This window comes from Oncorhynchus keta, chromosome 10, assembly GCF_023373465.1.
Source record: "Oncorhynchus keta strain PuntledgeMale-10-30-2019 chromosome 10, Oket_V2, whole genome shotgun sequence".
Classification (NCBI taxonomy): Eukaryota; Metazoa; Chordata; class Actinopteri; order Salmoniformes; family Salmonidae; genus Oncorhynchus; species Oncorhynchus keta.
The window spans coordinates 29513369-29539174 of record NC_068430.1 but is presented as its reverse complement, the minus strand read 5'-3'; the positions used below and the strand labels follow the sequence as shown (position 1 = coordinate 29539174).

At 40.0% G+C, this 25806-nt stretch overlaps 2 protein-coding genes across 10 annotated transcripts in view; both read left to right on the top strand.

The window, feature by feature from the left end:
• The first annotated feature begins 14889 nt into the window (after window positions 1-14889).
• Window positions 14890-21016, top strand: LOC118388484 (60S ribosomal protein L22). The gene is made up of 4 exons (XM_035777608.2): window positions 14890-15032; window positions 17147-17263; window positions 19681-19805; window positions 20827-21016. The coding sequence occupies exons 1-4, from the start codon at window positions 15021-15023 to the stop codon at window positions 20969-20971; spliced, it is 399 nt and encodes a 132-aa protein (XP_035633501.1). The 5' UTR covers window positions 14890-15020; the 3' UTR covers window positions 20972-21016.
• A 796-nt stretch (window positions 21017-21812) lies between these two features.
• Window positions 21813-25806, top strand: part of LOC118388158 (chromodomain-helicase-DNA-binding protein 5-like) — a 59383-nt gene continuing 55389 nt past the window's right edge. For 4 of the 9 annotated variants that reach the window (XM_052526813.1, XM_052526814.1, XM_052526815.1 and 1 more), the window contains exons 1-3: window positions 21813-22019; window positions 23599-23688; window positions 23797-23863. In XM_052526813.1, coding sequence (XP_052382773.1) covers window positions 23686-23688; window positions 23797-23863 — 70 coding nt within the window. In that variant the 5' untranslated portion in view covers window positions 21813-22019; window positions 23599-23685. Of the gene's footprint in view, window positions 22020-23296; window positions 23864-25806 lie in introns of those variants that run through there. The other 5 variants (XM_052526817.1, XM_052526810.1, XM_052526811.1 and 2 more) reach the window with 4 other exon arrangements.

The following is a 25806-nucleotide window of genomic DNA, read 5'->3' as shown; positions in this document are numbered from 1 at the left end:
GCTCCAGTGTTGAGGATCAGCAAGGCAGATGTGTTGCTACCTACCCTCACCACCTGGGGGCGGCCCGTCAGGAAGGCTAGGATCCAGTTGCAGAGGGAGGTGTTTAGTCCCAGGATCCTTACCTTATTGATGAGCTTTGAGGGTACTATGGTGTTTAACACTGAGCTGTAGTCAATGAATAGCATTCTCACATAAGTGTTCCTTTTGTCCAGGTGGGAAAGGGCAGTGTGGAGCGCAATAGAGATTGCTTCATCTGTGGATCTGTTTCGTTGGTATGCATATTAGAGTGGGTCTAGTTTCTGGGATAATGGTGTTGATGTGAGCCATTACCAACCTTTCAAAGCACTTCATGGCTACGGGCGTGAGTGCTACGGGTCTGTCGTCATTTAGGCAAGTTGCCTTTTGTGTTCTTGGGCACAGGGACTATGGTGGTCTGCTTGAAACATGTTGGTATTACAGACTCAATCAGGGACATGTTGAAAATATATATCAAGATTCATTTTCAATTTGTTCAATACTTTCATGGTCTGTATTGATTTTTTGTTTTTACATTCACCGATCATTTCAAAATAATATTTCAATTCTATCTTAAATAATGTGAAGTGGGGTTTGTTCTTTGCCCACTTAATTTTATGGACAAAGAATCTTCCATGAAAGATAAACAAATTAACAATGAAAGTTAAATCAGGGTCCATATCATTTGGTTCAAAATAAAACATAATATCAGAGTCTTTCAAATTAACATTGATAGTTGTTTCTTTCAAAATAAAATCTTCTAACTCACACCAAAATCTTCTGCCATAAGAGCAGTCCCAAAATAAATGGTCAAGAGTCTCTGGGTCACAATCACAAAATACACATTTGTTATCAATAGCTATTTTAAATCTGTGTATAATAAGGTCTTTACAGGGTAGATGCTATGAATGAGTTTGTATGATAATTCTTTCACCTTATTAGATATACAATATTTACCAGATAACAACAAAACTTTGTTCCAGTTCACTTGTCCTAGGGCTGCATTCCAGTACATTTTAGCAGAGGGAATAGCAACATATTGACATCGTTTCCTTATATTCCTTCTAATAGTATTGAGGCTCCAAAATCCTCAACAGTTGCACTTGGAGTATTGTTATATTCTCCTAAAAGAAGAATAGCATCTTTAGAGATGGCTAACAACAATGTGATACTCCTCGGGAGTGAATGTAACATTGTGTTCTAATAAATTCTGGATAATCATATAGTTGTCCATCATTATTCAATAATTGTTTAACCCAAATAATGTTGTTGTCAAACCAGTTCTGGAAAAACAAAGACTTGTTTTTGTATTTTATGTCTTTATTATTCCAGATTCTATGAGGGGGAAAATAGTGTTTGTACATGAGGTTCCAAGTTAGAAGTATGTGTTTCTGAAAGTTTGCAAGCTTAATAGGTATTTTACCCACATCAACGTTGCATTTGAGTAAGAATTCTAGGCCACCAATATGTTGGAATATTAAATTAGGGATGATATTCCAGATGCAATCCTTATATCTTAAATAGTTTTGTATCCATTTAATCTTAAATATTATATTAGAGGTTTTAAAATCCAGAGCATTCAACCCTCCTTCACCTTGGGTGCTACATATTACCGCTTGTCTTAAATAATGAGGTTTATTCCTCCATATGAAGTTAAATAATTTAGTATCAACCATTTGAGTTACTGACAGAGGAACATCCAAGGCAAGGGTTGTATAAACTCATCTGGACCTTCAGATTGTGATAAAAGTACACGTCCAGATAAAGAAAGATCTCTTAATAACCAGGAGTTAAATCTCTTTCCAATTTTCTCTACAATAAGAGAGAAATTTAAGTTGGCCCTTTCTCTCTGATCTTTGCTAACTGTAATACCAAGATATGTGACCACATCTTTTACAGGGATATTACATACTGAGTTTAAGTCACATCTTTTCAATGCAAATAATTCACATTTCCTAATATTCAGAGATAAACCTGATACGTGTGTGAAGGCATTAATACACTCAATAGTTTTCCTGACTTCATTATGATCTTTAAAAAAAATGGTGGTGTCGTCAGCCAATTGTGAACATTTTATCTATTTGTCTTGTATCTGAATACCCCTAAAACTATCCTTATTTATATGAAGTGCCATAATTTGTATGACCATTAAAAATAAGAAAGGAGAAATTGGGCATCCTTGTTTAATTCCACGTCTAATGTCGAATCTTTGCGAAGTTCCATGGGATAATTTAACAGAGCTGTTACTATTATTGTAAAGTGTCTTAATTACACTTTGAAAATATTGACCAAAACCCAAAAATCGAAGAGTCTCATAAAGAAAATAATGTTCAACTATATCAAATGCCTTGTAAAAGTCTACAAATAAAATAAAGCCATCTTCCATGATGTGCTCATTGTAGTCTATCAAGTCCAATACTAGTCAAATATTATTACATATATGTCTGCCCTTCATAAAACCAGACTGGGTTTCATCAATGATTTGGTCAAGACCTTTTTTAAGTCTTTCTGCAAAGATGGATGCAAGTAGCTTTCCATCATTGTTCATTAATGTGATTGGTCTCCATTTTTCTAAAATCAGAGAATCTTTGTTTGGTTGGGTATTACAGAAATTAGGCCCAGTGTCATAGAAACAGGCAGGACCCCTAAATCAATTGCCTCCTTAAAAACATTAAATATAAATTCAATAATATCCTCCTGAAAATATTTTTAGAATTCACTGATAATGCCATCATGTGGTCCTTCTGTAGCTCAGTTGGTAGAGCATGGCGCTTGTAACGCCAGGGTAGTGGGTTCGATCCCCGGGACCACCCATACGTAGAATGTATGCACACATGACTGTAAGTCGCTTTGGATAAAAGCGTCTGATAAATGGCATATATATCATTCCCTAGAGATTTCTCTCTTTTAACTTGCTGATACATTTTTTTTATTTCATAAATATAAATAATTTTATCACAAGACTTTTGGAAGTCTTCATCTATGAATTTTACACAGTCTTTGACAGAGTCTAGAAAGGCAGATATGTCACAAGTAGGACAGGCATTACTGGTTACCATTGAATTCTGAAACATATTTGGAAATATCTTTGGAGTTTTCATTTTCTTTGCCATCTATATTGAGCTTATGAATAGATGTAAATTCAGAATTTTCTTCTTTCTAAATTGTAAAAGTATTTTGTATTTTCACCTTCCTCCAACCATCTCCTTCTTGATCTTACAAATTCCCCTTTTGCTCTCTCTTCATACATCCGGTCCATTTCTAGTTGTAAAGAGAAAAACTGACCCTTTCCTTCTTCATCAATGTCCTCCATAGAGATTAGAGAAAGTATTTCCTTATCAAGTTTATCTTCCCTCAATCTTTTAAGTTCAGCCATTTCTTTACCTCTCTTCGTGGCTGTTTGTCTTATTTCATACTTCATTAATTCCCAATAAGACTTAAATAGTTGGGCTTTCCTCCAATTGTCTTGTATAATATCTTTGGCATCCATCTTGAAATTATCATCTTCCAACAGTCTACTATTGAGTTTACAATAACTCCAATTCGGTATAACATCAGATCCAATAATATTTAAAGATAAGAATATAACTTTATGATCAGTAAGAATTGATGGTTCAATTGATACCTTGACTACAGAATTATCTAATGAATTAGAAATCAACCAGAAGTCAATTCTTGACATGTCCTTGTTACTCCAAGTGAATTCCTTTTTATCAGGATATTTAGATCTCCAAATATCGACTAATCCAAGATATAGGTTATTAAACTCAGAATTAACTATGCTGGATCTGTAAGGAGGGGGATATCTGCCAATCATCCCATTAGATACAGAATTAAAATCTCCACCTAAGATAATTTTGATATCCTGAAATACACCTATAACTCTATTAATTTCTTCTTCAAATTCTTGAAATAATATCCTGTTGTTTTGTTTGTTGTTGGATGCATAAATATTCCCTAATAAAAACATTTCACTGTTGAAATTTACTGTTGAAATTAACCAATGTCCAGAGTGGTGAGTCTTACTACTGATGACCTTCCCTTGAAATGCACCTCTTAAAAATGCTACACCTGCAGGGTGGTTGTTGCCATATGATAACCAGACCCCATTGATTTTTCCAAAAAGATAGATCGGAAGAACAAGCATGAGACTCTTGTAAAAAGCAAAAGTCTGCATTAAACCGTTTGCAATACAGGAAAATAGCCTTACCCTTGAGTAAATTACGAATAGCCCTGACATTAATTGAAAGAGATAAAGACAAACTTCAAACAACAACCTTGTTATGCTAATATAAGCTTTTCCTAGGGATATGTAACTCAAAAGGATTTCCATCCCATTTACTAACCTCTCCCAAAAAAAATCCCCCAAAATATTGGTCATAAAGTAACCAAAGTATTCTTACTCCCACAAGGGGGAGACATTGTGTAGACTTTACAATAAGCAGTTATTCACCTATAGTTAGTGCTTAGTTTACCAGTTCTCAGGTCAGCCTTTTCTCATTCAAGTGTTTGTGTACATTTTTATAATAAAATGCTGCTTTTCATCTGGTAATCAGTTTTTTGGCCTGACAGTTCTGTCTGAATTAGACTCTGGCTTTCACTCAAATGTTCTGATTTGGCCGAATTTCTCTCCCATCGATGATCACTCTTGCGCCGATAAAAAAATGCAGTTTACCCTGCCTTTCGAGCTGCAGCCACCATCGGCCACAGTTTCTCTCTTGTCACTTTGTCTGCTGAGGTCAGATCCTCCGTGAACCTCAATTTTTGCTTGATGAGGAATTCACAATTCTTCGCTCGCCTCCAAAGAAGATCCTGTGTAGATCTGTTGGTGAACCGGATGATGGTTGTCCTCGGTCTCTTGTCTTGATCCTTAAGTCTTCCCAAATGATGGACGATGTCTACATGCTCTTGAAGTTTGGCTTTTGATTCGGAAATGACAGCTCCATAGATGTCAACAACTCTGCATTTGATGTCCTCACCCGCCTGCTCTGGAATTCCATGGAGCCTCAGGTCTACCTGCGCTGGTATGTCTCCGCCTCATTCACCTTCTGCTCGAGTTCAGCCACCTTCTTTTCATTTTCCTGTCAGATAACTTCCACTTTCTTTATGTCACTTTTGAGGGTTTTCACTTCTCCAAAGATAAAGTCAACAAATGGCCTCAATTTTAATCGTTATCCCCCTTAACATGACCTCCAAGCCATTTGCCCTTTCATCTATGTTTGCTGTCAAAAGCATTACAATATTGTTTTGCATGTCAAGAAGTGACAGACCCTCTTGGCCTCTCATGTTTTCCCCCTGGGGCTTGACTGGAGTGCCGGGGGGGTTGTAAGGTAAAGGCCTGAGCTGGGGACTGAAGGGGCGCAAGTTGTGAGCATTGTTGTCCGTGCTCACCACATTTTCATCACCCATTGCAGTATTTCCCCCCAGTTACATTCTGAAGAGGAGTACCCAAAATCATACTATATTTTGTGGTTAGTTGTCCATCTGACGATCTCTCCATTTATTTCCTTTTGGTTCTGGTCGTGGCATTTTCCATGGACGTTCGACAAGCTAGTTTTTGAGCTAGCTAAACTTATCAGGCTATCTAGTATTGTCGCAAACTTAGTTTTAAAGGTGAATAACTTGCAGAAAGTAATCTATTACTTTGCTAAATAAACTAAACCATATTCATACGGGGTTTAATGACCGTAGAATGAATCAAATGTTCATAATTGGGTATGGAAATCCAATAATTCCTCCAGCTACCAAAAAAATGATCTACACTGACCGCCATCTTTTCCGCGCCCTCGGCTGAAAACGTTCTAAATTAGTTGTTTATTCAGGCGAAGGGTACTGCCATGGGATCGATCCCCTATGGCTCATAACTATGCTAATGTGTATGTGGGTTACATGGAGAAACAGTCCATTCTCAATCTTCTCGAAAAGGTTTCTTGCCTACCATTATTATTTGGAAACGTGACATTGATGATATTTATTTTCTATGGAGGGGTGATACAAAACAGCTCAAGGCATTCCATGCTTTTCTTAACTCTTGTTCTGAGCACCTGAGATTTACTATGCAATCTGACACATCTGTCAAATCAGTTTCCTTGATCTTCTGATTTTGTGTGAGGATAATGTTCTATACACTGATCTTTACACGAAACCCACTGATCGCTCTCCAAGGAAAACGTTTGCCCTACAGCCAATTCTGTCGAATCAATGTGGGGGGCACAAAAATGGTCAGATTAATAGTGCCATTAAGAAAATCCCAAATAAATCGACACATGACCTATTTCAAGGACAGTCTCGCAAAAATAAGCATTCTTGCGTTCTTACTGCCCGCTATTCAAAGTGCTCTGAACAAATTGTGGGAATCGTTCACAAACATTGGCACATTCTAAAATCCGATGACAGTATCGGTAATGTGTTTTCGGGCACTGCCTTGGTCGTATTCTCGCGGGGCAGACGTCTCAGAGATCAATTGGTAAAATCTGATTTCCCACTCCAAAATACCCTGCACAACGTCTATTTGCTCCTCTACCGGATGGAAACGGCAAGTGTAATGGCTGCGCTCAATGCAATGGCACTTACACATGTGGATCCTTCAAAACACCCCCAAACAGAGAAACAAATCCCAATTAAAGGTGTTATCACGTGCTCCACTAAGGCAGTTATTTATCTTATAACTTATCCTTGTGGTAAAAATTACGTGGGTAAAACGAAGCACGAATTAAAAGTACGAATCTCAGAGTATTATGTGCAAAAACTTGACGTACCCAGATGCGGCCCACTTTTTGGAGCGAACCACTCGATTTCGTCCCTACGTTATATCGGCATCGAACACTTCACCCTCCATAGGAAAGGGGGTGACCTCGACAATTTATGGTTAAAATGAGAGGCTGTCTGGATCTTCTTTCATTTAAACACCCTTTCTGCCTTCGGTCTCAACGTAGACCTAGGTCTGAAGTCATTTTTGTGATTTTGCTATTCATTGAAAATGTTTGTAGGACTATGTAGCCACATTATATCTATGATCCTGTGCTATCCATTTATGTTTCTTATATGTTCTATTTACATCTGTAAATTAACAAATGATTTCAAGCCACACACATACATGATTACAGACACCTGTGTGTGTCCTTTGACACTATATAAACTAACCCGCAGTGTTAGTCATTATACCTTGATGAAGACAGCTTGTCTGTCGAAACGTTGGTTATTCAATTATTGCATCTGAGCGCCTAGTGTGCGGCTCTCCTTTCCACGGATTTACTAAATACCGTTTTATAGGCCCCTAAACTACTCACTCAATGGATTGCATTTCCCCTCGGACACGATCTTGTGGCTGTCTCGTGAGATGGATGTGATTTTCATGCGCAGGCAGTCCTCCGATTGACTTATGTGAAAGCCGGTCCTGTCCTGAGTCTATATTGCGTTCATAGAGGAAAATGAGGACTCGCAAGTGTAAGTCTTTACGAACATTGTTAGCACATGAAATGCAAGTGTCTTAATTGGCTGTATTCCTCTGAGCATGCCACCCAAAACACATCCCGGATTTTAGCTCGATGTCTGGAATTCAATCGGCTCAGTTTGAATTACGGCCGCATCCAGCAAGGGTATCGTTTTCTTAGCAAGTGATGAGATTCTCCATCTGGGCGGACTGAGAGAAGCATGTACAAACTCAATGATATCCTTAGGCATGCTGTAGTCTTCAAATCTGGTGAAGTTATTCCTCAACTGCTTGATGAATCCCTCCATGCTGCGACCTGGTCCCTCGTTTCTTCAGTGTGCTGAAGTGTAGTAGCCTTCCAGATGATAAGTACACATCGAACAACTCAAGTTTCCTAAGAATGGCCTTAAGTTGTTTAAGCTTTTTCTTGTAACTGGAGATTTAACGCGTTTAAGTGGCAATGTCAGTAAAAAAACTGCAACATTTTCATTGCAAATAAGATGCACTGGCTTGGCATGGGGAAGAAATGGTAAGGTGAACACATGTCTCTGTACATTCTTCCTTGAAACTATGACTTTAATTATCCACCTTTCTTTTTGATACGTTTGAGTAACATTTTCTCTGGCTATCAAGCCTATTGTTCTGAACGAATGTTGACTTTAAAAAAAGGTAGTGTAGCCCAGTGTCGTTCAGGGCAGGTGGGACATTAATGTCACAAAAGTTTGCAAACAATGTAACAAATATATATTAAGTTAATAAAGCTGCATACAAACATGGTCTCTTTTGATTTCTTAAGGCAGCTTCAAAATGTAGGTGTTTCAGCCTAGCTCAGTGTTTTCTGTGGTGGGGCAAGCCAGCAGAAAATACAGAACATTGCGCCATGATTGGCTCAGTGTTCTGCCACTCATGGAGACACTACGTCACCACCAAGTCTAAGGATAGAGCTCTAAAATTATAGTCCCTTGTACTTCCATAGAGTTGCATTAGAAGTTCCCATCAAGAAGAATCAAGGTCAATGGCCACAAATGTCAAATCAAGTTGTCTACAGTAGCTTTGATTGGCCATTGAAAGTCTTAACTAGTAGTCATCATGAATCAAGTCGACAATGCCAAATCCTTTTTAATCCTTATATGAAGAGAAAATATAGATAAAACGTATCGGTGCTCGTCGGCCATTGGAGATCGAATATTCAACAATGAGTGGTTTGGAAGGAATCGATGGCTAACTGCAAGCATTGCAAAGCAAAACATTAGCCTGCTATTCAGTGGCGTGGCTGTGTGGTCCCAAATCTAAGATTAAGGGTCTATTTTCCTAATTTTTAAAGTTATAAACATTAAACATTGGCCATGCTGTCAATGAAGCATGATTTGTGCTGTGCTCAAAACAACTCAGAACTGCAAAATTGGACTTTGGTGAGTTCAAGACAATTGGGAACTTGGGGAAAAATGAGCTACAACTGGGGAAAGTAGGTTTAACTTTCATCCAACTTGGAATTGGGAACTTGGGCCTCTTTCTAGTGCTACGACCTGAAAATCATTTACATTACATTTACATTTAAGTCATTTAGCAGACGCTCTTATCCAGAGCGACTTACAAATTGGTGCATTCACCTTATGACATCCAGTGGAACAGCCACTTTACAATAGTGCATCTAAATCTTTTAAGGGGGGTGAGAAGGATTACTTTATCCTATCCTAGGTATTCCTTAGAGGTGGGGTTTCAGGTGTCTCCGGAAGGTAGTGATTGACTCCGCTGTCCTGGCGTCGTGAGGGAGTTTGTTCCACCATTGGGGGGCCAGAGCAGCGAACAGTTTTGACTGGGCTGAGCGGGAACTGTACTTCCTCAGTGGTAGGGAGGTGAGCAGGCCAGAGGTGGATGAACGCAGTGCCCTTGTTTGGGTGTAGGGCCTGATCAGAGCCTGGAGGTACTGAGGTGCCGTTCTCCTCATAGTTCACTTATGTCATCATGATTCACCCCTCCCCCGAGTTCCCAGTTTTCTTGAAAGCACCATAAATCAAGACTTTGAGCACAGAGTGAGCACAGCACAACAAGGTGAGTCCAAATATGTCTTGTATGCTGCTACATAAGTGATGTAATATGCCAGGGAGATATGTATAATGTAGCTAAGAAAATAATACTAAGTATGTTGTGTTGTATGCTCTTAGTAGCCCATGTGCCTGCCCCACCCTAATAATTTGGTCTATTTCACTTCTTAATTTAGCCTACTGTTCTGACTTGGTGGTGCACATGTAGCCTATAAACTGTCTTTGAAAAATGTAGTCATCGAATATTGTAAGGGTTTTCATTGTCTGCTTATATTCCCCCTTTATTTATCCTGCAGTTCTGACTTGGTGTACAGGGAGAACACTGTAAGAACGGCCCATGTTCTGAAATCTGTCGCTGTACATTTCAGAAGTGCTGAACAGTTATATTGACTACGTCCTTCCTAACTCACTCATTAATGTCTTAATTGAAATTACGGATGGCCTTTTATCCAATTGTCGTCCCCTTATGCCATAGTTTGTACATCTCAATTTTCAGTGGAAATCACATTTGTTTAATTAAACAAGTCGGCCATATCAGCATTTTTTTTTTAAGTCAGTAAATGAGGCTGAATGAACTGTTTTGATGCCAGACAAGGCTCAGTTGATAGCCAGGTGTAGCAGTGGTAAAGTGCAATTAATGTATTGTTTCGTGTTGTGACTTTGCTGGCAGGCATCCCACATTTTTGTATATATATTTTTTGGCCCCATCAATATTTACAGGCTACAATTGCCACAATTGTAGGCTACAGTAGACCTGTTTTCCCCCACCAATGAATGCACAGAGAAATATACATAAATAATAATTGAATTGATACATGGTGATTTTTATGAGTGTAATCAGATATTAAACATTTTGGTTATTTTCTAGTGTAGGCCAATTAATTGTGCTAATTATGTTCTGGCTGACTGACTATTAGCTCAGAAAAAATTGGGCCCAAGGCGAAACCTAATTGATGAACCCTAAAGTATAGTCTGAGCCATTGTAGTACAGTGGCTTGCGAAAGTATTCACCCCCTTGGCATTTTTTCTATTTTGTTACCTGGAATTAAAGTAGATTTAAAAAAACATTTTATATAATTTGATTTACACAACATGCCTACCATTTTGAAGATACAAAATATGTTTTATTGGGAAACAAACAAGAAATAAGACAAAAAAACAGAACTTGAGTGTGCATAACTATTCACTAAGTTAATACTTTGTAGAGCCACCTTTTACAGTAATTACAGCTGCAAGTCTCTTGGGCTAGTTTAGTTTATTAATTTGACCATTTAAAAAAAAAGCCCACATAAAACTTGAAAAAGCCATATATGCACATAAATAAATTCATTGAGGATAACACACAAAGTCTGAGACTTATTTCCATTGTGGTCCTCTTGAGACAAGATGGCTAGACAAGATTGAACACAGTATGGCAGTTAAATAATAAAACAAAAACAGAAGAACATCGATCGTCATTCCAGTTACATTATAGGGGTTCTTCATATGGGCACAGAAGACAAACATTTTTACTTTATTTTTTAAAGCTGCCCAGAGAGGACGTTGTTTTTATGGGCAGAGGCAACTCATTCCATTCTGAGGCTCCAGTATACAAGAAAGTACCTTTCCCAGCGTTACTCCTAAACCTGTATAAGCACACATCAGCAACACCTGATATGGTGCTGTGATTGTGTGCATCCCTAACACGAGGAAAGTAATCACTTAGATATCTGGGCACAGGTCCATAAATACTCCTGTAATCCAAACCTAGTCTAATCTGGGACATCCTAGCCTCAAACAGGCAGCCAGTTTAGTTCCTGAAAGCAGCTCCTGCCTATGTGACTATGTGGACTCCCCTTCAATACTAGCCTAGAATAAGCTGATCAGGGTATCTGGAGCTTCCCCTTCATGTTTAGATAATCCCCCAAACCAGAAAGTACTAGCATAATCAAAATGGCATTGAATGAGGGCTGTAGCTAGCACTTTCATGGAGTCCTTATCAAGCAGCTTGGACTTTCTAGCCAAAGATTTAGTCCTGGCATTAACCTTCCCTAGCACCTTATTGGCCATGCTCACACCTCCCATGTTTCCATCAAGGATACATCCCAAGTAGCGAACAGAGGTTTTAATAGTCAGCACCTCACCCCCTAACTCCACTCTGATTTCAGATGACCTACACAATTTAGGTCTGGGTCCAAAAATAATTGCTTCAGTTCTCCCTAAGTTCAGAGAGTTATCTCTAAGCCATTTGCTAATGTTAGTAAGCTCTGTGCTAAGTATGCTCTCCAACATAGTTTTACTTTTGTGAGACACCAGAAGTGTAGAGTCATCTGCATAAAGAAAAAGACGGCAAGAACAAGCATCTTTCATTTCATTAATATACTATAAAAACAGCAGAGGCCCAAGCACGCTCCCCTGCGGAACGCCACAACTCACTGGTTTTGCCTGAGACAGTGAACCATTAATCTCTACTACTTGCTCCCTTCCTGATAATAGGACTTTACCCAGCCTAGAGGGATACTGCTTAACCCCCAGTGCTAGTTTGGAGATTAGGAGACAGTGGTTAACTGTATCAAAAGCCTTCTGTAGGTCAAGCAGGACCATTCCACACAGATTTCCCTCATCAATCTCTTTCCTGATGAAGTCAGTCAAGTAAAGCAGACATGAATCAATGGAGTGTTTTTCCAAAACCCAACTAAAAATCATACATTAGACCCTGTTTGATAACATATTCATATATTTGCACATGTACAATTCTCTCCAGGATCTTTGATGTTACACCGAGGATAGATACAGGCCTATAATTCCCAGGGTCAGACTTTATCCCCTTCTTATACAGGGGTATAAGGTGCCTTGTTCAAGAGAGATTAACGATATGCGTAAACCAAGGGCCAATTTGCTAAGCAGAATCTATAAGAAACCTTGCAGGAATATTATCCATGGTTTTTAGGGTCATTTTTTTTTCTCAATTATGTTCACAGCAAAGTAACCCCTCTTAGCTTCATCCATCCTACTCTGTGCTTCATTTCTGTGGTGTTTATATAGGACAAAATCATGCTGCTCTTGAGAGTTCTTACATTTTTTTAAAGGCCTTATTCCTTGCTTGGACATATTCTAGAAGCTCATGCAGGTATGTCTCTCTAAGCTTGGCACATCTAGACACAGGGATTTTTGGCCTTTGCCCATTCTTCAAGGCATTCTTCAAATTTGTGGGCAGAAAAATCATGTGTGAGTAAGGAGGCCTACAAACCTGACTCAGTTACACCAGCTCTGTCATGAGGAATGGGTGAAAATTCATCCAACTTATTGTGGGAAGCTTGTGGAAGGCTACCTGAAACGTCTGACGTTTGACTGTAAGTAAACTTCTGCCAGGAGAATGCTACCTGCCCAAATGCGTAGTGCCAACTGTAAAGTTTGGTGGATGAATAATGGTCTGGGGCTGTTTTCATGGTTTGGACTAAGCCCCTTAGTTCCAGTGAAGGGAAATCTTAACGCTACGGCATATGATAACATTCTAGAATATTCTGTGCTTTCAAGTACACTAACGCTTATAAGAAATCCCGCTACGCCCTCCAACGAACCATCAAACAGGCAAAGTGTCAATACAGGACTAAGATCAAATCCTACTACACCGGCTCTGATGCACGTCAGATGTGGCAGGGCTTGCAAACTATCACGGATTACAATGGGAAACCCAGCCACTAGCCACCCAGTGACGTAAGCCTACCACACTAGCTAAATGCATTCTATGCTCGCTTTGAGGCAAGCAACGCTGAACCATGCATGAGAGCACCAGCTTTTCCAGACGACTGTGTGATCACTCTCCGTAGCCAATGTAAGACCTTTAAACAGGTTATCATTTACAGACAGATTATCAGGACGCATGCGCTGGCCAGCTGACAAGTGTATTCACTGATTTTCAACCTCTGCCTGACCCAGTCTGTAATACCTACCTGTTTCAAGGAGACCACCATAGTCCCTATGCCCAAGAACGCCAAGGTAACCTGTCTAAATGACTATCGCCCCGTAGCACTCACATCTAAAGCCATGAAATGCTTTGAAAGGCTGTTCATGGCTCACAACATAATCTCAGACACCTTGGAGCCACTCCAATTTGCTTACAGCCCCAACAGATGCAATCTCTATTGCACTCCACACTGCCCTTTCCCACCTGGACAAAAGGAACACCTATGTGAGAATGCTGTTCATTGACTACAGCTCAGCGTTCAACAGCATAGTGCCCTTGAAGCTCATCACTAAGCGAAGGTCCCTGGGACTGAACACCTCCCCCTGAAACTGGACCCTGGACTTCCTGACGAGCCGCACACTGGTGGTGAGGATAGACAACGACAAATCCGCCATGCTGACCCTCAACACGGGGGCCATTCAGGTGTGCATGCTTAGTCCCCTCCTGTACTCCCTGTTCACCCACGACTGCATGGCCGCGCACAACTCCAACACCATCCAATAAGTTTTCAGATGACACAACAGTGATGGGCCTGATACAATCAAATCTAAATGTATTGTTCACATACACATGTTTAGCAGATGTTATTGCAGGTGTAGCAAAATTATTGTAACTACGATGACTACTGACTATGATGAGAGAACCAATAGGGAGGTGGTCAGAGACCTGGCAGTGTGGTGCCAGGACATCAACCTCTCCCTCAATGTCAGTAAGACAAAGGAGCTGATCTTGGACTACAGGAAACGGAGGGCTGAGCACAGGGCTGCTTCAACTTCGACAGGGCTGTGGCGGAGAGTAGTGAGCTTCAAGTTCCTCGGTGTCCACATCACTAAGGATCTATCATTGTCGAAACACACCAACACTGTCATGAAGAAGGCACAACAACACATTTTCCCCTACAGGAGCCTGAAAAGCTTTGGCATGGGTCCTCAGATCCTCAATATTCTACAGTTGCACCATTTGAGAGCATTTTTTTTTCTTTGACATTTTTTTGGGCCTTCCTTTGAGACAACATCTGGTATAAAGGTCCTGGTGGCAGGAAGCTTGGCACCAGTGATATAATGGGCCGTACGCACTACCCTCTGTAGTGGCTTGCGGCCAGAGTCAGAGCAGTTGCCATACCAGGCAGTGATGAAACCAATCAGGATGCTCTTGATGGTGCAGCTGTAGAACCTTTTGAGGACCCTAAATCAAAACAATTTAGTGAATACCTGTAGCCCGGACCCATGTATTTAGAACTCTATAAGCATATGGCTCTGCTGTAGCCCACATATGCCCGTTGACTCTATAATAATTGTGGAGTAGTCCTACTCTCAAAATTAGGTTCCTAGATGATTTCAGTTGATCCATAGTTGAAGTGTAGAAAGACGATACAACTGCTTTGCCAAAATAATACTTTCAGCAGAAAAATAAATAAAATTATAAGAAAACTAAGTCAGAAACATCTCACTCAAACTGGGGCAAAGAATATCTCCTGGCCGAATCTATCCCGGATTCATGGATTTAATATATTTATCTAGACCGGATATAGGGTTGTAATAAGCCCCGCCTCTTCCTTTCTGGACAAGAATCGTTGGCCAACATGGCTCCGATTGTGAGTACTCACGGTGAAATATGTTGTATAGCTAACTATAATATGTTTTTATTGTCTGTCGATTATTGTACTTGATGTGCACGTAATAAATCCATATTGGACTGTGTTTCCGTGAGGCCAAATAAGTAAAGGAGTACCAATAAATGGCTTTGTTTACCAGTTGGGCCTGCACCCAATGAACCACGTTGTAGCAATTTAGTTTGCGTTACCTAGCTATTCGGCAACTGTATTTTAAACGTGAACCATCGGCACACCAGCTGGCAATACACTAGATAGAAGTTGTCGTGCTAAATACAATCCGATTAATGTCACTTTTAAAATGAATACAAATAACGTTGGGCCCTGTTTCCCAAAAGCGTCAGTCAGCATGTGTCGGTTCGAATTTGGTTAGGCGAACCAGACGAGTGTGCTCGCATTTCGCTTGAAAAACGAGAAAGAACCGGCAATAGTACCATGTCCATATTGGACACGGTAGTCCGTAATACACGTCCTCAAAATAGTCTGAATTAATCTAAGGGTGCGTTCGTATAGTCACTCTGGCGATCTACTCCGATTTCAGAGCGCACTCGTCTGAGTGCCAGAGCGCAAAATAACTGATTCATTTACGAACGTGCAACACCGGTTGAATATGACCGGTGTCAGTAAATGTAGAATTAAAACGTGATTAAATTGTTGCCAGCAGTACAATTGGTCACCAAAGCTGTAGATAACGTAAACAGCCAAACCAGCTCTGCTAGGGCTGGTAAAATGGTCAGTGAGGTGTTCTCTCATTTGTGACTGGAAGTAACTAGCCAACTTTATACTTGACTGGCCAAATTTTGGCTGTGCACGACCACATGAAAAACGTTTTATTTAATTAGGCAAGTCAGTTAAGAACGAGTTCTTATTTACAATGGTGGACGAAGCTGAGCCAATTGTGCGCTGCTCTATGGGTCTCCAGATTGTCCTTTTGTGATACAGCCCGGGATCGAACCAGGGTCTGTAATGACACCTCTAGCACTGAGATGCAGTGCTAGAGTGCTACCGCTGCGCCACTTGGGAGTAGAACTTGCGGGAACACCAAAATGAACAGAAATGTTACAAAATATCATAATATATGAACTGATGGGAATAATGCGTGGAGCTCAACGGTTCTAACGATATACTTAACCATTTGGGAAACCGGGCCCTGGCCAGTTTGATAACACACACCAAGTTAGCGAGTTTTAAAAACAGATTATCCATTATATTATTGTCAAATGGCTGATATAACAATGGAAATAAATGTTTTCAAAAATAGAAAGCAGTAAGGAGGCAAGATCAAGAGGGACAATTCTAGCCCATGAGAGGGCAGGTAGATGTGTACAACAGGCATGTAAAGTGTTTTTTTTTACCTAAAAGTTTCCAGAATGTCACCTGGCCTAATTTATATCAGTACATTCATAAAAACCTATGCATCACAAAACTTCTATTAGATCAAATAAGACCCATGTGGCTCAGTTTGGCAAGCTTGGCGCTTGCAACACCAGGAGGTGGTTTCGATTTCCACAGGGCACCAGCACAACAAAAATGATCCACTCAATACTGTTAAGTAAGTCTGCTGAATTACAAATTGTAAGATTTATTTTTATAGTTGACCAAATTCAACACCGTCTCATTGACTTCCATACAAAAACTCCTAGCTTGGTGAGCGGGAAAAACCGACACCTGCTGGAGAATGATTTTGGGCCCAGTTATCCCTCTCGCTTTGCCTCTTCCTGTTTTTAACAACCAAGCACCAAAGACAGTACAATATGCAGATTGGCAGAAATTGCTTCTGTAAATAAACATGTGTTCTTAACTGACTTGCCTAGTTAAATAAAGATAAAATAAATGTTAAAAAAAACACTGCTAGCACGTTAGATACTTAAATGAAACCGCCAGTGGTGTATTCATCATGCCAACTGTTTGGAGTAAAAATATTTACTCCAAACAGAAATCGTTTTGCAACAAAAACAAGTTTCTATTGGACAAATTCGGGTAGGTCCCTCCCTGTTCCGTTTGGTTCTTAAATGGTAATCGATTTCCTTTGCATGACGAAATGTATTTATCAAGTCATTTGGAATAATGTTAACCCCTCTGCAATGTCTTGACAGAAGAAGCAGGTCATCAAAAAGACCAAAACAGGTGGCAAGAAGAAGAAGCAGGTCCTGAAGTTCACACTGGACTGCACTCACCCAGTGGAGGATGGCATCATGGATGCTGCCAACTTTGTAAGTGGCCAAAGTTAGAGAAAATAACATGCAATATCCTAGGGCTGGGAATTGCCACGATGTTCACCATATGATATTATTGCGTTTCTCACTATTCTATATGTCTTGCGATTCGATACTATTATTGCAAGTGACGTTTCAAACATATTGCTCACTGTTGCAAAGAGATGAAAATGCTTTTTGATCAGTCATGGAAATAAGTTCTGTAAACACGTTGGCTCCCCATTTTAAAAAGATGAAGAACAAGCCTTGAGATGAAAAATACCAGTGTTTTGTCACGGGCACAGCCGACTAGCACTAGCTAATGCTACCTACCCATTTACATTTAAGTCATTTAGCAGACGCTCTTATCCAGAGCGACTTACCCATGTGTTGATCCCATGTTTCATGAGCATTATTCAACAGCAGTCAAGGTTGTTCTGGATCTGAGGCCTATAATGTGCTAATGTATTAAGTGGACAATACGGATTTTTTTTTAAATTTAAAGACTAATCAACACTTATTTTACAGGGGTGTGAGTTCGCTGATGCTCTCTATTGGCCTATATGTCCATTCAGAAAGTTTCCTAAAGTAGCCTATCTCTTTAATATGAATCAAATTCCAAGACTGGCACAGCCCTAATTGTAATGTTATTTTTGGTGTTGATGAGTTACTCCGGTGATGGGAGGATAAACTGGATTAAGTAATTAGCCTAGGCACAGAGACCTGCTAGCCAGCTGCACAGATGGGACACATTTGCAATGTGGTATTTAGCTATGGGACACAATTCACTTGTATGTAGCTATGTTTTTATCTATTTGTAGTGCTTTAGCCACTGAATTCTAGTAGTTTTTACTTGAAAGAAGAAAACGTCAATCACAAAATGTGCCACTTGCACAATACAGCTAATTCCGCACCGCACTGCATCTCGCCTGGGTTGTACTCTCAGCGAACGGTGTGGGGCACTAGCATTCGTCATGGATGTGGGGGTTGTAAAACATTAATTTGAACCAATCCCCGACAACCCAAATATCAAACTTTAGCTACTAAGCTCTACTTTGTAACTTTCTGTTTGTTTTGTCTCTGATAACATTTGAATGACAGTAGTGATGAAATGCTTTACTTTATATTTCTGTCAAAATATGTCTGATGACTTGAAACACCCTCAGGACTTTCCCACACTTCTTGGAAATACAATGTTGCATTGGTCTTACTGTGGTATGTTTGGGAATACTCATCGCAAATATGAAAACAGATTTGGCAAGTTTCACAAATTGGGCAGTCCCACAGATCTGAATGTTCTTAGCACGGCACCTGCTTTACATTTGGGCTCATATCGTGTCAATATCATAAAGCACAGTATTGGGATTGTTAGACATGGGTAACAACTGCCACAATAATGTTTTCAAATTAGTTATCTATTTTGACAAGCATATTATTAACATTTTGTGGGGAGAAAAATATATTTTGGGGGGTAGAATCCATTGTTGCGTCAACCTAACGCCATAATAATATCGCCGAAATGTAACGATTGTATTATTATTTATTTTTTCACTACAATATCCTATTAAATGTCTTTATTACTAGAGAAGGGCCCTATTCTTTTGATGTAAACATTGCATGGCACAAATGATTCATAATCCAGATACTCCTAGTTTATGCACGTTATGCTGATACTGGCCTTTCTTCAATGTAGTAACGCTACAATTGTAATGGGTAGTGGGGTATGATATTTTGCAGTTGGTGTGTTACACCGCAGACAATTAGGATTCAGATTAGTGCTGAGCGATTAGGGGTTTTTGAGGTTGGATTATAAACAAATAATCACGTTTTTTGGTTTCAATTATTTTTGTGGGTTGACTGCTGTAATAACACCATATCTGATGGTGGTGACTGCCCATTACTGGTTCACTTACTAATTTACTTTAATAAAATATTTGTTTTATGTTATGACGTATCGGTATTTTGGACGAACAGATTGTTTGTTGGTCAGCTCGGGCCCAGGTTATTACAGTTGTGAAACGTGAATGCCATTTGTGGCTAGCATTAATGCAAGGTGACTCTACATCTGGGCCTTATTTAATGGGGGTCAGGGTTCAAATTATACATTGACTCTTGGCTAGCCCCGAAGTGTTCTGGGGGTGCCCGACGTATCCTGATAGTTGCAATGACACGTGTACTTGTCTTCTCTTACTTGCACTGATTTTGCTGTTAGCTGCTTTGAGGAACTTTTAGTTAGTATGACTATACGTGGTTGTCGTACCTAACTAAAGTTAAATGCGTTAACTAAATTCCTCTGAATTAGAGCGTCTACTAAATGCTTAACATGTACATTATATTGACAGAATATTTGCAGCAGTATGTAGCAGTCATTACAGCTAGTATCCATATTTGGGAGAAAGACTGTCCTAAAATACACCTTTGGTCTTGTTGGTTAGGAGCAATTCCTGCAGGAGCGCATCAAGGTCAACGGTAAAGCTGGGAACCTGGGTGGTGGTGTGGTGTCCATTGAGAGGAGCAAGAGCAAAATCGCTGTGAATTCTGAAGTGCCCTTCTCCAAAAGGTATGTTTAAATCTAGATTGGATTCATCTTTTGAAATGCCCTGCTTGCAATGTGATGTGCCGAGCAACATCACTTGCCATTTTATGTTGTTGTCTGATGGATGGACTTGGTTTGTCTCCACAGTTATGCATGTAAGGGTTATTGCATTTTCACCTGTTCAATTAGGAAGTTGGAGTTGTCTTTTTCTTTATGTGATGTTTTCCATGTTGCTTCCTGTTATGGGGTCATGGCACTGTTTTGTAATCGATGTTAGGCCTTTATTGGTTTTATTGTTTTGCCTGATGGACAGTCTGGAGCAAATCCATGTATAATTAATTATTTGAAGTGATTAGCCTTTGAAATAAGGTCTGAGGCTCATAAAATACTAACATTAGGCGGACTGAGATGTACATGAATAGAAAAAGTTAAGAGACATGGATAGAACGCATGTTATTTTTGGACTTCAGTCAGTTTTATTTCCACAAGTGGAGATGCTGTGATCTGATCAATGTATCCAGCTGTGAACATGATTTTTGTCAGTTCTGTTATTTTTTTTTCTTCCATGTCACCATGTATCCTCAGACATTCATTGATTCTTAAGCACCGTCTGAAGCTATATTTAACCCTATATGGCATGAAATTATAGAACACAAGCAACCCCCCACCCCCCAAATAATTGAAAAATGTATAATTTATAATCATGGATTTATTTTATATTGTGCTTTTCATAACAAGAACAATCACAAAGTTGCTTTAAAAACAAAATTGGGGATCTGGCAGTTCTATCGCATCCCCCGATGACAGGCAGTTCGGAAAGGTACAGTTGAAGTCAGAAGTTTGCAAATTGTTTAGAAAATTGCAGTTAGAAAAGTTAAACATGGAGTTGATTCAATGTTCTGCATGTCATTTTGTCCTAATTGCACTTTCTGATAAGTTCTCAAAATATAAATCTAACAAATGTACAGTACACCTTTGTCACAATGTAATTTTCAATGTGTTTTACATTGCTGACACTGCTGGTCTTTCCTCTCCTTTCTGACAGGTATTTGAAATATCTGACCAAGAAGTATCTGAAGAAGAACAACCTGAGGGACTGGCTGCGTGTGGTGGCCAACACCAAGGAGAGTTACGAACTGCGCTACTTCCAGATCAACCAGGATGAGGAGGAGGAGGAGGACGAAGATTAAATCCATGCCACTGTCTTTTGTCAATAAAATTTCAAAGGAACGAAAGCTTCTCACATGGTTTTATTTGCTGATTTGAGACTAAACCTGCACGTTTGAAAAGGTGTATCTACTCTTGCAGTGTGCTGGTTAGACTTGAAAACCCATATTCTTTAGCATGCAAAAATGTTTGTGCTCTGTGTTTACATGGAGTTGTCTGGGGAAATATTGCAAGCAATAAATGTATTTGTTACCAACAGCTTTCTACTTTGACAACACTCAACCTTGAAACTGACAGTTTTAGTTGTGTGTTTGTACATAAAAATAATGATTCCATTTATCAATTAATGCTTCAAATAGTAGTGTGTTGGCTGAAATTACTTCTTGAATCTGCTTTTAGATAAATGGTGGGCTCTAAAAATGACGCTTCCTTCATTTTATGTGGTCCAACCATAGTGTATGGGCAAAGATGGTTTAAATTCCGTTATCTAGAAACTCCAAAAACTCGGTTTCTTTCTCCAAAAGAAATCGCTGATCATGCCTGCATACGATGTCATGGTGACGTTGGCTGGCTAGGCACATGCGCAGATACACGTCATTTGGTCTAATGGTCGTTTCGCAACGAATTGCGCATGTGCATCCAGTCAGTCACTCCGAAGAAAATGAAAACGTATCAGTCTATTTTATTTAACCAGGCAAGTATGTTAAGAATCAATTCTTATTTACAATGATGGCCTAAGCAAACGGTTTCATGTGGGGAAGGGGGATTAAATAAAAAATATAGGACAAAACACATCACGGCGAGAGACACCAAAACACTACATAAAAAAAGAGACGTAAGACAACAGCGTGGCAGTACAAAACATGGTACAAACATTGGGCAAAGACCACAGCACAAAGGGCAAGAAGGTTGAGACAATACATCACGTGAATCAACCACCATTTTCAGTAAGAGTGTCCATGATAAAGTCTTTGAATGAAGAGATGGAGATAAAACTCCAGTTTGATTGGGTTTTTTTTGCAGCTCGTTCCAGTCGCTAGCTGCAGCGAACTGGAAAGAGGAGCGACCCAGGTATGTGTGTGGCAGAAAGGGTGGAGGATGAGGGCTGCAGTAGGTATCAGGAAGGGGGGAGAGGCCTTGTGACGTGTATACAGAGAAGACCACTTTACAGAGGAGTATAAGAGTGCAGTGATGTGTCCTATAAGGAGCATTGGTGGAAAATCTGATGGGCGAATGGCAAAGAACATCTAGCTGCACCCTTACCTGCCTATCTATAAATGACGTATCCATAATCTATTAAGGGTAGGATGGTCATCTGACTCAGGGTTAGTTTGGCAGCTGGGGTGAAAGAGGAGCGATTACGATAGAGGAAACCAAGTCTAGATGTAACCTTAGCCTGCAGCTTTGATATGTTCTGAGAGAAGGACAGTGTGCCGTCTAGCCATACTCCCAAGTACGTGTATGAAGTGACTACCTCAAGCTCTCAGAGGTGGTAATCACACCGGAAAAGAGGGACATTCTTCTCACCAAACCGCATGGCCATTGTTTTGGAGGTGTTCAGAACAAGGTTAAGGGCATAGAAAGTTTGTTAGACTAAGAATGCTTTGTTGTAGAGAGTTTAACGCACAATCCTGGGAGGGGCTAGCTGAGTATAATACTGTAGCGACCCGCACAGACAGCTGTGTGTTATAGTCAGGTCATTACAATACTATCTGCATATAAATGGATGAGAGCGCTTCCTACTTTCACGAGGTCATGTTCAGGCACTTAAAACATTGTCTTGAATCAATGTGATTTTAGATTTCAAGAAAATGAACTAAGGAAGAATGTCTCGCTTCTCTCATTGACTTCTCAAATCCCGGTCTGTTCTGCCGACTGCTTCACAAGCTTTCCCGGAAGTATCGCGATGTTGGACCTATGGGTTTAGAAACTCTGGTCTGATCACATGAGCGTCTTGTTCCCGCGGTGGTAACCTTGACAACTATTCAAGCAAGCCACTGCACAGGCTGCACACTTGCCAATAAACTGGATTTCTTGTCAGTGAAAGGAAGTTTGTTGAATGCATGCCTTTGCTAAAGGAAATGGACTACTATACTTGAAATTACAATTCAACCAAATCTACTGTAAGCTACAATGTCACGAACGAATGTCCTCTAGGCTAGCTGATTATTTACTTTGTAATATTCGCACTTCGGCACGCGTAGCCTACATCAATCAAGATACAATATAGCCAAAATTACCGCTACCTTATAATCGATATAATTATCGTTAAACGACGTAATTTTGGCGGTTATTCAAACCCAGTTTGACTTAGATCGATTGTCTTACTGGATACATGATTACGTTGCATTGAATCCATTTGAAACGACATGCAAAGTGGGGACTCGCGAGGGGATTGAATCCCCCCACTCCCCATACCCTGGTGTAACCCCAATTTCTTTGGACTTGCTTGGGAAAATGGGCAAAGCGACAGGCTGGTGGTGCACACAGTGGCATTGCTACTTGCAGCACTGCTCACGACTAGTAAAAGTAGTAACTATGGGAGCATGCCTAACTAGTTGTGGTGAAAATTATGGGATGGATTGTCATGGCAACAGACCAGACGTCACAATTTGGGCATGTGTTCCATTTTTGTCTTTCTTATTTTCAGACTGGAGGACTTAGATAAGTGAAGAGTGGAAAAGGAAACAGATTTTTTTCCCAACAAAAAGAAGGAAGCCATCTTTCTTGAAAATAAATGGTATTTACACAAGTATCATACAATTATTTTCCGGGAGGCACGAAGAGGTGAACAGTGGCATTTTCAGGGTTAACTTTCAGAGAGGTTTTTTTTTTGTATGCGATAAAGATGCCTGGGTCGTTAAGCAATGAAGACGAGGGACAAGACGACATGGATTTTGAAGACGAGATACCAGGTGAGGGAATGAAGTAAGGGGAGGGGGAGTTTCTGCCCTGAATATATTTTGCGCTGCTATACGTCTAGTTGAATGTGGGGGAAAGGGCTTGCCCCACGTTCTAGGAGAAAAGAGGGGTGGGGTGCAGTAAGCATTCCTATTTATTATTTTAGTACTACCCGTTTTCCTCGGGCACAGGTTTGCAGGGGTCGCCAATGTGTCATCTTCAAATGATGATATGATATGGCCGAATGAAAAGCCGCCATCTGTGGTAGCCTACTGAAATGACCCGGTCGGAGAAAAGAACAGCCGCAGGCATCATCAGTGCGTTCGTGTGAAAAAATATATGAAAACCTCCGATGTTAGGCCACCGAACTCCATTTTACTTTGACTGCGATCAGCATAGATAGCCTACTTAATTTTTGTTATTAGATTTAGGCACATGCACAATTTTGTTGGTGCACCGTTTTATGCTCTTACCATATACTGTTTTTGATTGTTTCTTTATGAGGTCAGAAGTTGCACCGATTGATCACATGCTGTGACAGCTGAATAAAAGGTATTCGTTGTCTATAAATTAATGTCAATAAACGTCCCATCTCACCCAGGTGCTACTGCCCCGTTATCACAAATTGTGCAGCTGTGTCCCAATTGTTTTGAGTCTCTTGTCCAAAGTCAGCAGTGGCCGCAGAGGTGCTGGGCTGTGACTATGAAAACACGTGTAACAGGAAAACAATAGTTTAGAGCAGGGGTCCCCAATTACATTCAGCCATGGGCAGATTTTTCCTTGAGTGGATGGTCAGGGGACCAGAATATAGTTGTAAATCATTTGTACACTGCTAATTGACCGCAATAATCCCAAACAGTGCCGAAATAAAGTATTCATACCCCATGATTTATTCCACATTTGGTTTTCAAGGCCTGAATTCAAATGTGGATTAAATATATATATATATTTTTATAACCCATCTACACACAATACCCCCACACAATGACAAAGTGAAAACATGTTTTTATAAATGCTTGCTAATTTATTGAAAATTAAATATAGAAATATCTAATTTACATAAGTATTCACACCACTGAGTTAACACTTTGTAGAAGCTCCTTTTGCAGCGATTACAGTTGTGAGTCTTTCTGGGTAAGTCTCTGAGCTTTCCATACCTGGATTGTTTGCCCATTATTCTTTTCAAAATTCTTCAACCTCTGTCAAATTGGTTGTTGATCATTGCTAGACAACCATTTTCAGGTCTTGCCATAGATTTTCAAGTAGATTTATGTCAAAACTGGAACTCGGCCACTCAAGATTATTCATGTCTTCTTGGTGTGCAACTCCAGTGTAGATTTGGCCTTCTGTTTTAGGTTATTGTCCTGCTGAAAGGTGAAATCATCTTCCAGTGTCCGTTGGAAAGCAGACTGAACCAGGTTTTCCTCTAGAATTTTGCCTGTGCTTAGCTCAATTCAGTACGTTTTTTTCAATTCTGAAAAATCACGGACCTTAACGATTACAAGCATACCCATAACATGATGCAGCCACCACTATGCTTGTACACATGGAGAGTGTTACTCGGGAATGTGTTATGTTGGATTTGCCCCAAACTTAACAGGTCGTATTCAGGACAAAAAGTTAAATGCTTTGCCACATTGTTTTGGAATATTTTTTATTCTGTACAGGCTTGCTTCTTTTCACTCTTGTCAAATAGGTTAGTATTGTAGAGTAACTATAATGTCGTTGATCCATCCTCAGTTTTCTCCTATCACAGCCATTATATTCTAACTGTTTTAACTTCACCATTGGCCTCATGGTGAAATCCCTGAGCGGTTTCCTTCCTCTCCAGCAACTGAGTTAAGAAGGGAGCCTGTATCTTTCTAATGACTTTGATGTGTAACCTTTATTTAACTAGGCAAGTCAGTTAAGAACAAATTCTTATTTACAATGACGGCCTATACCCGCCAAAGCCGGA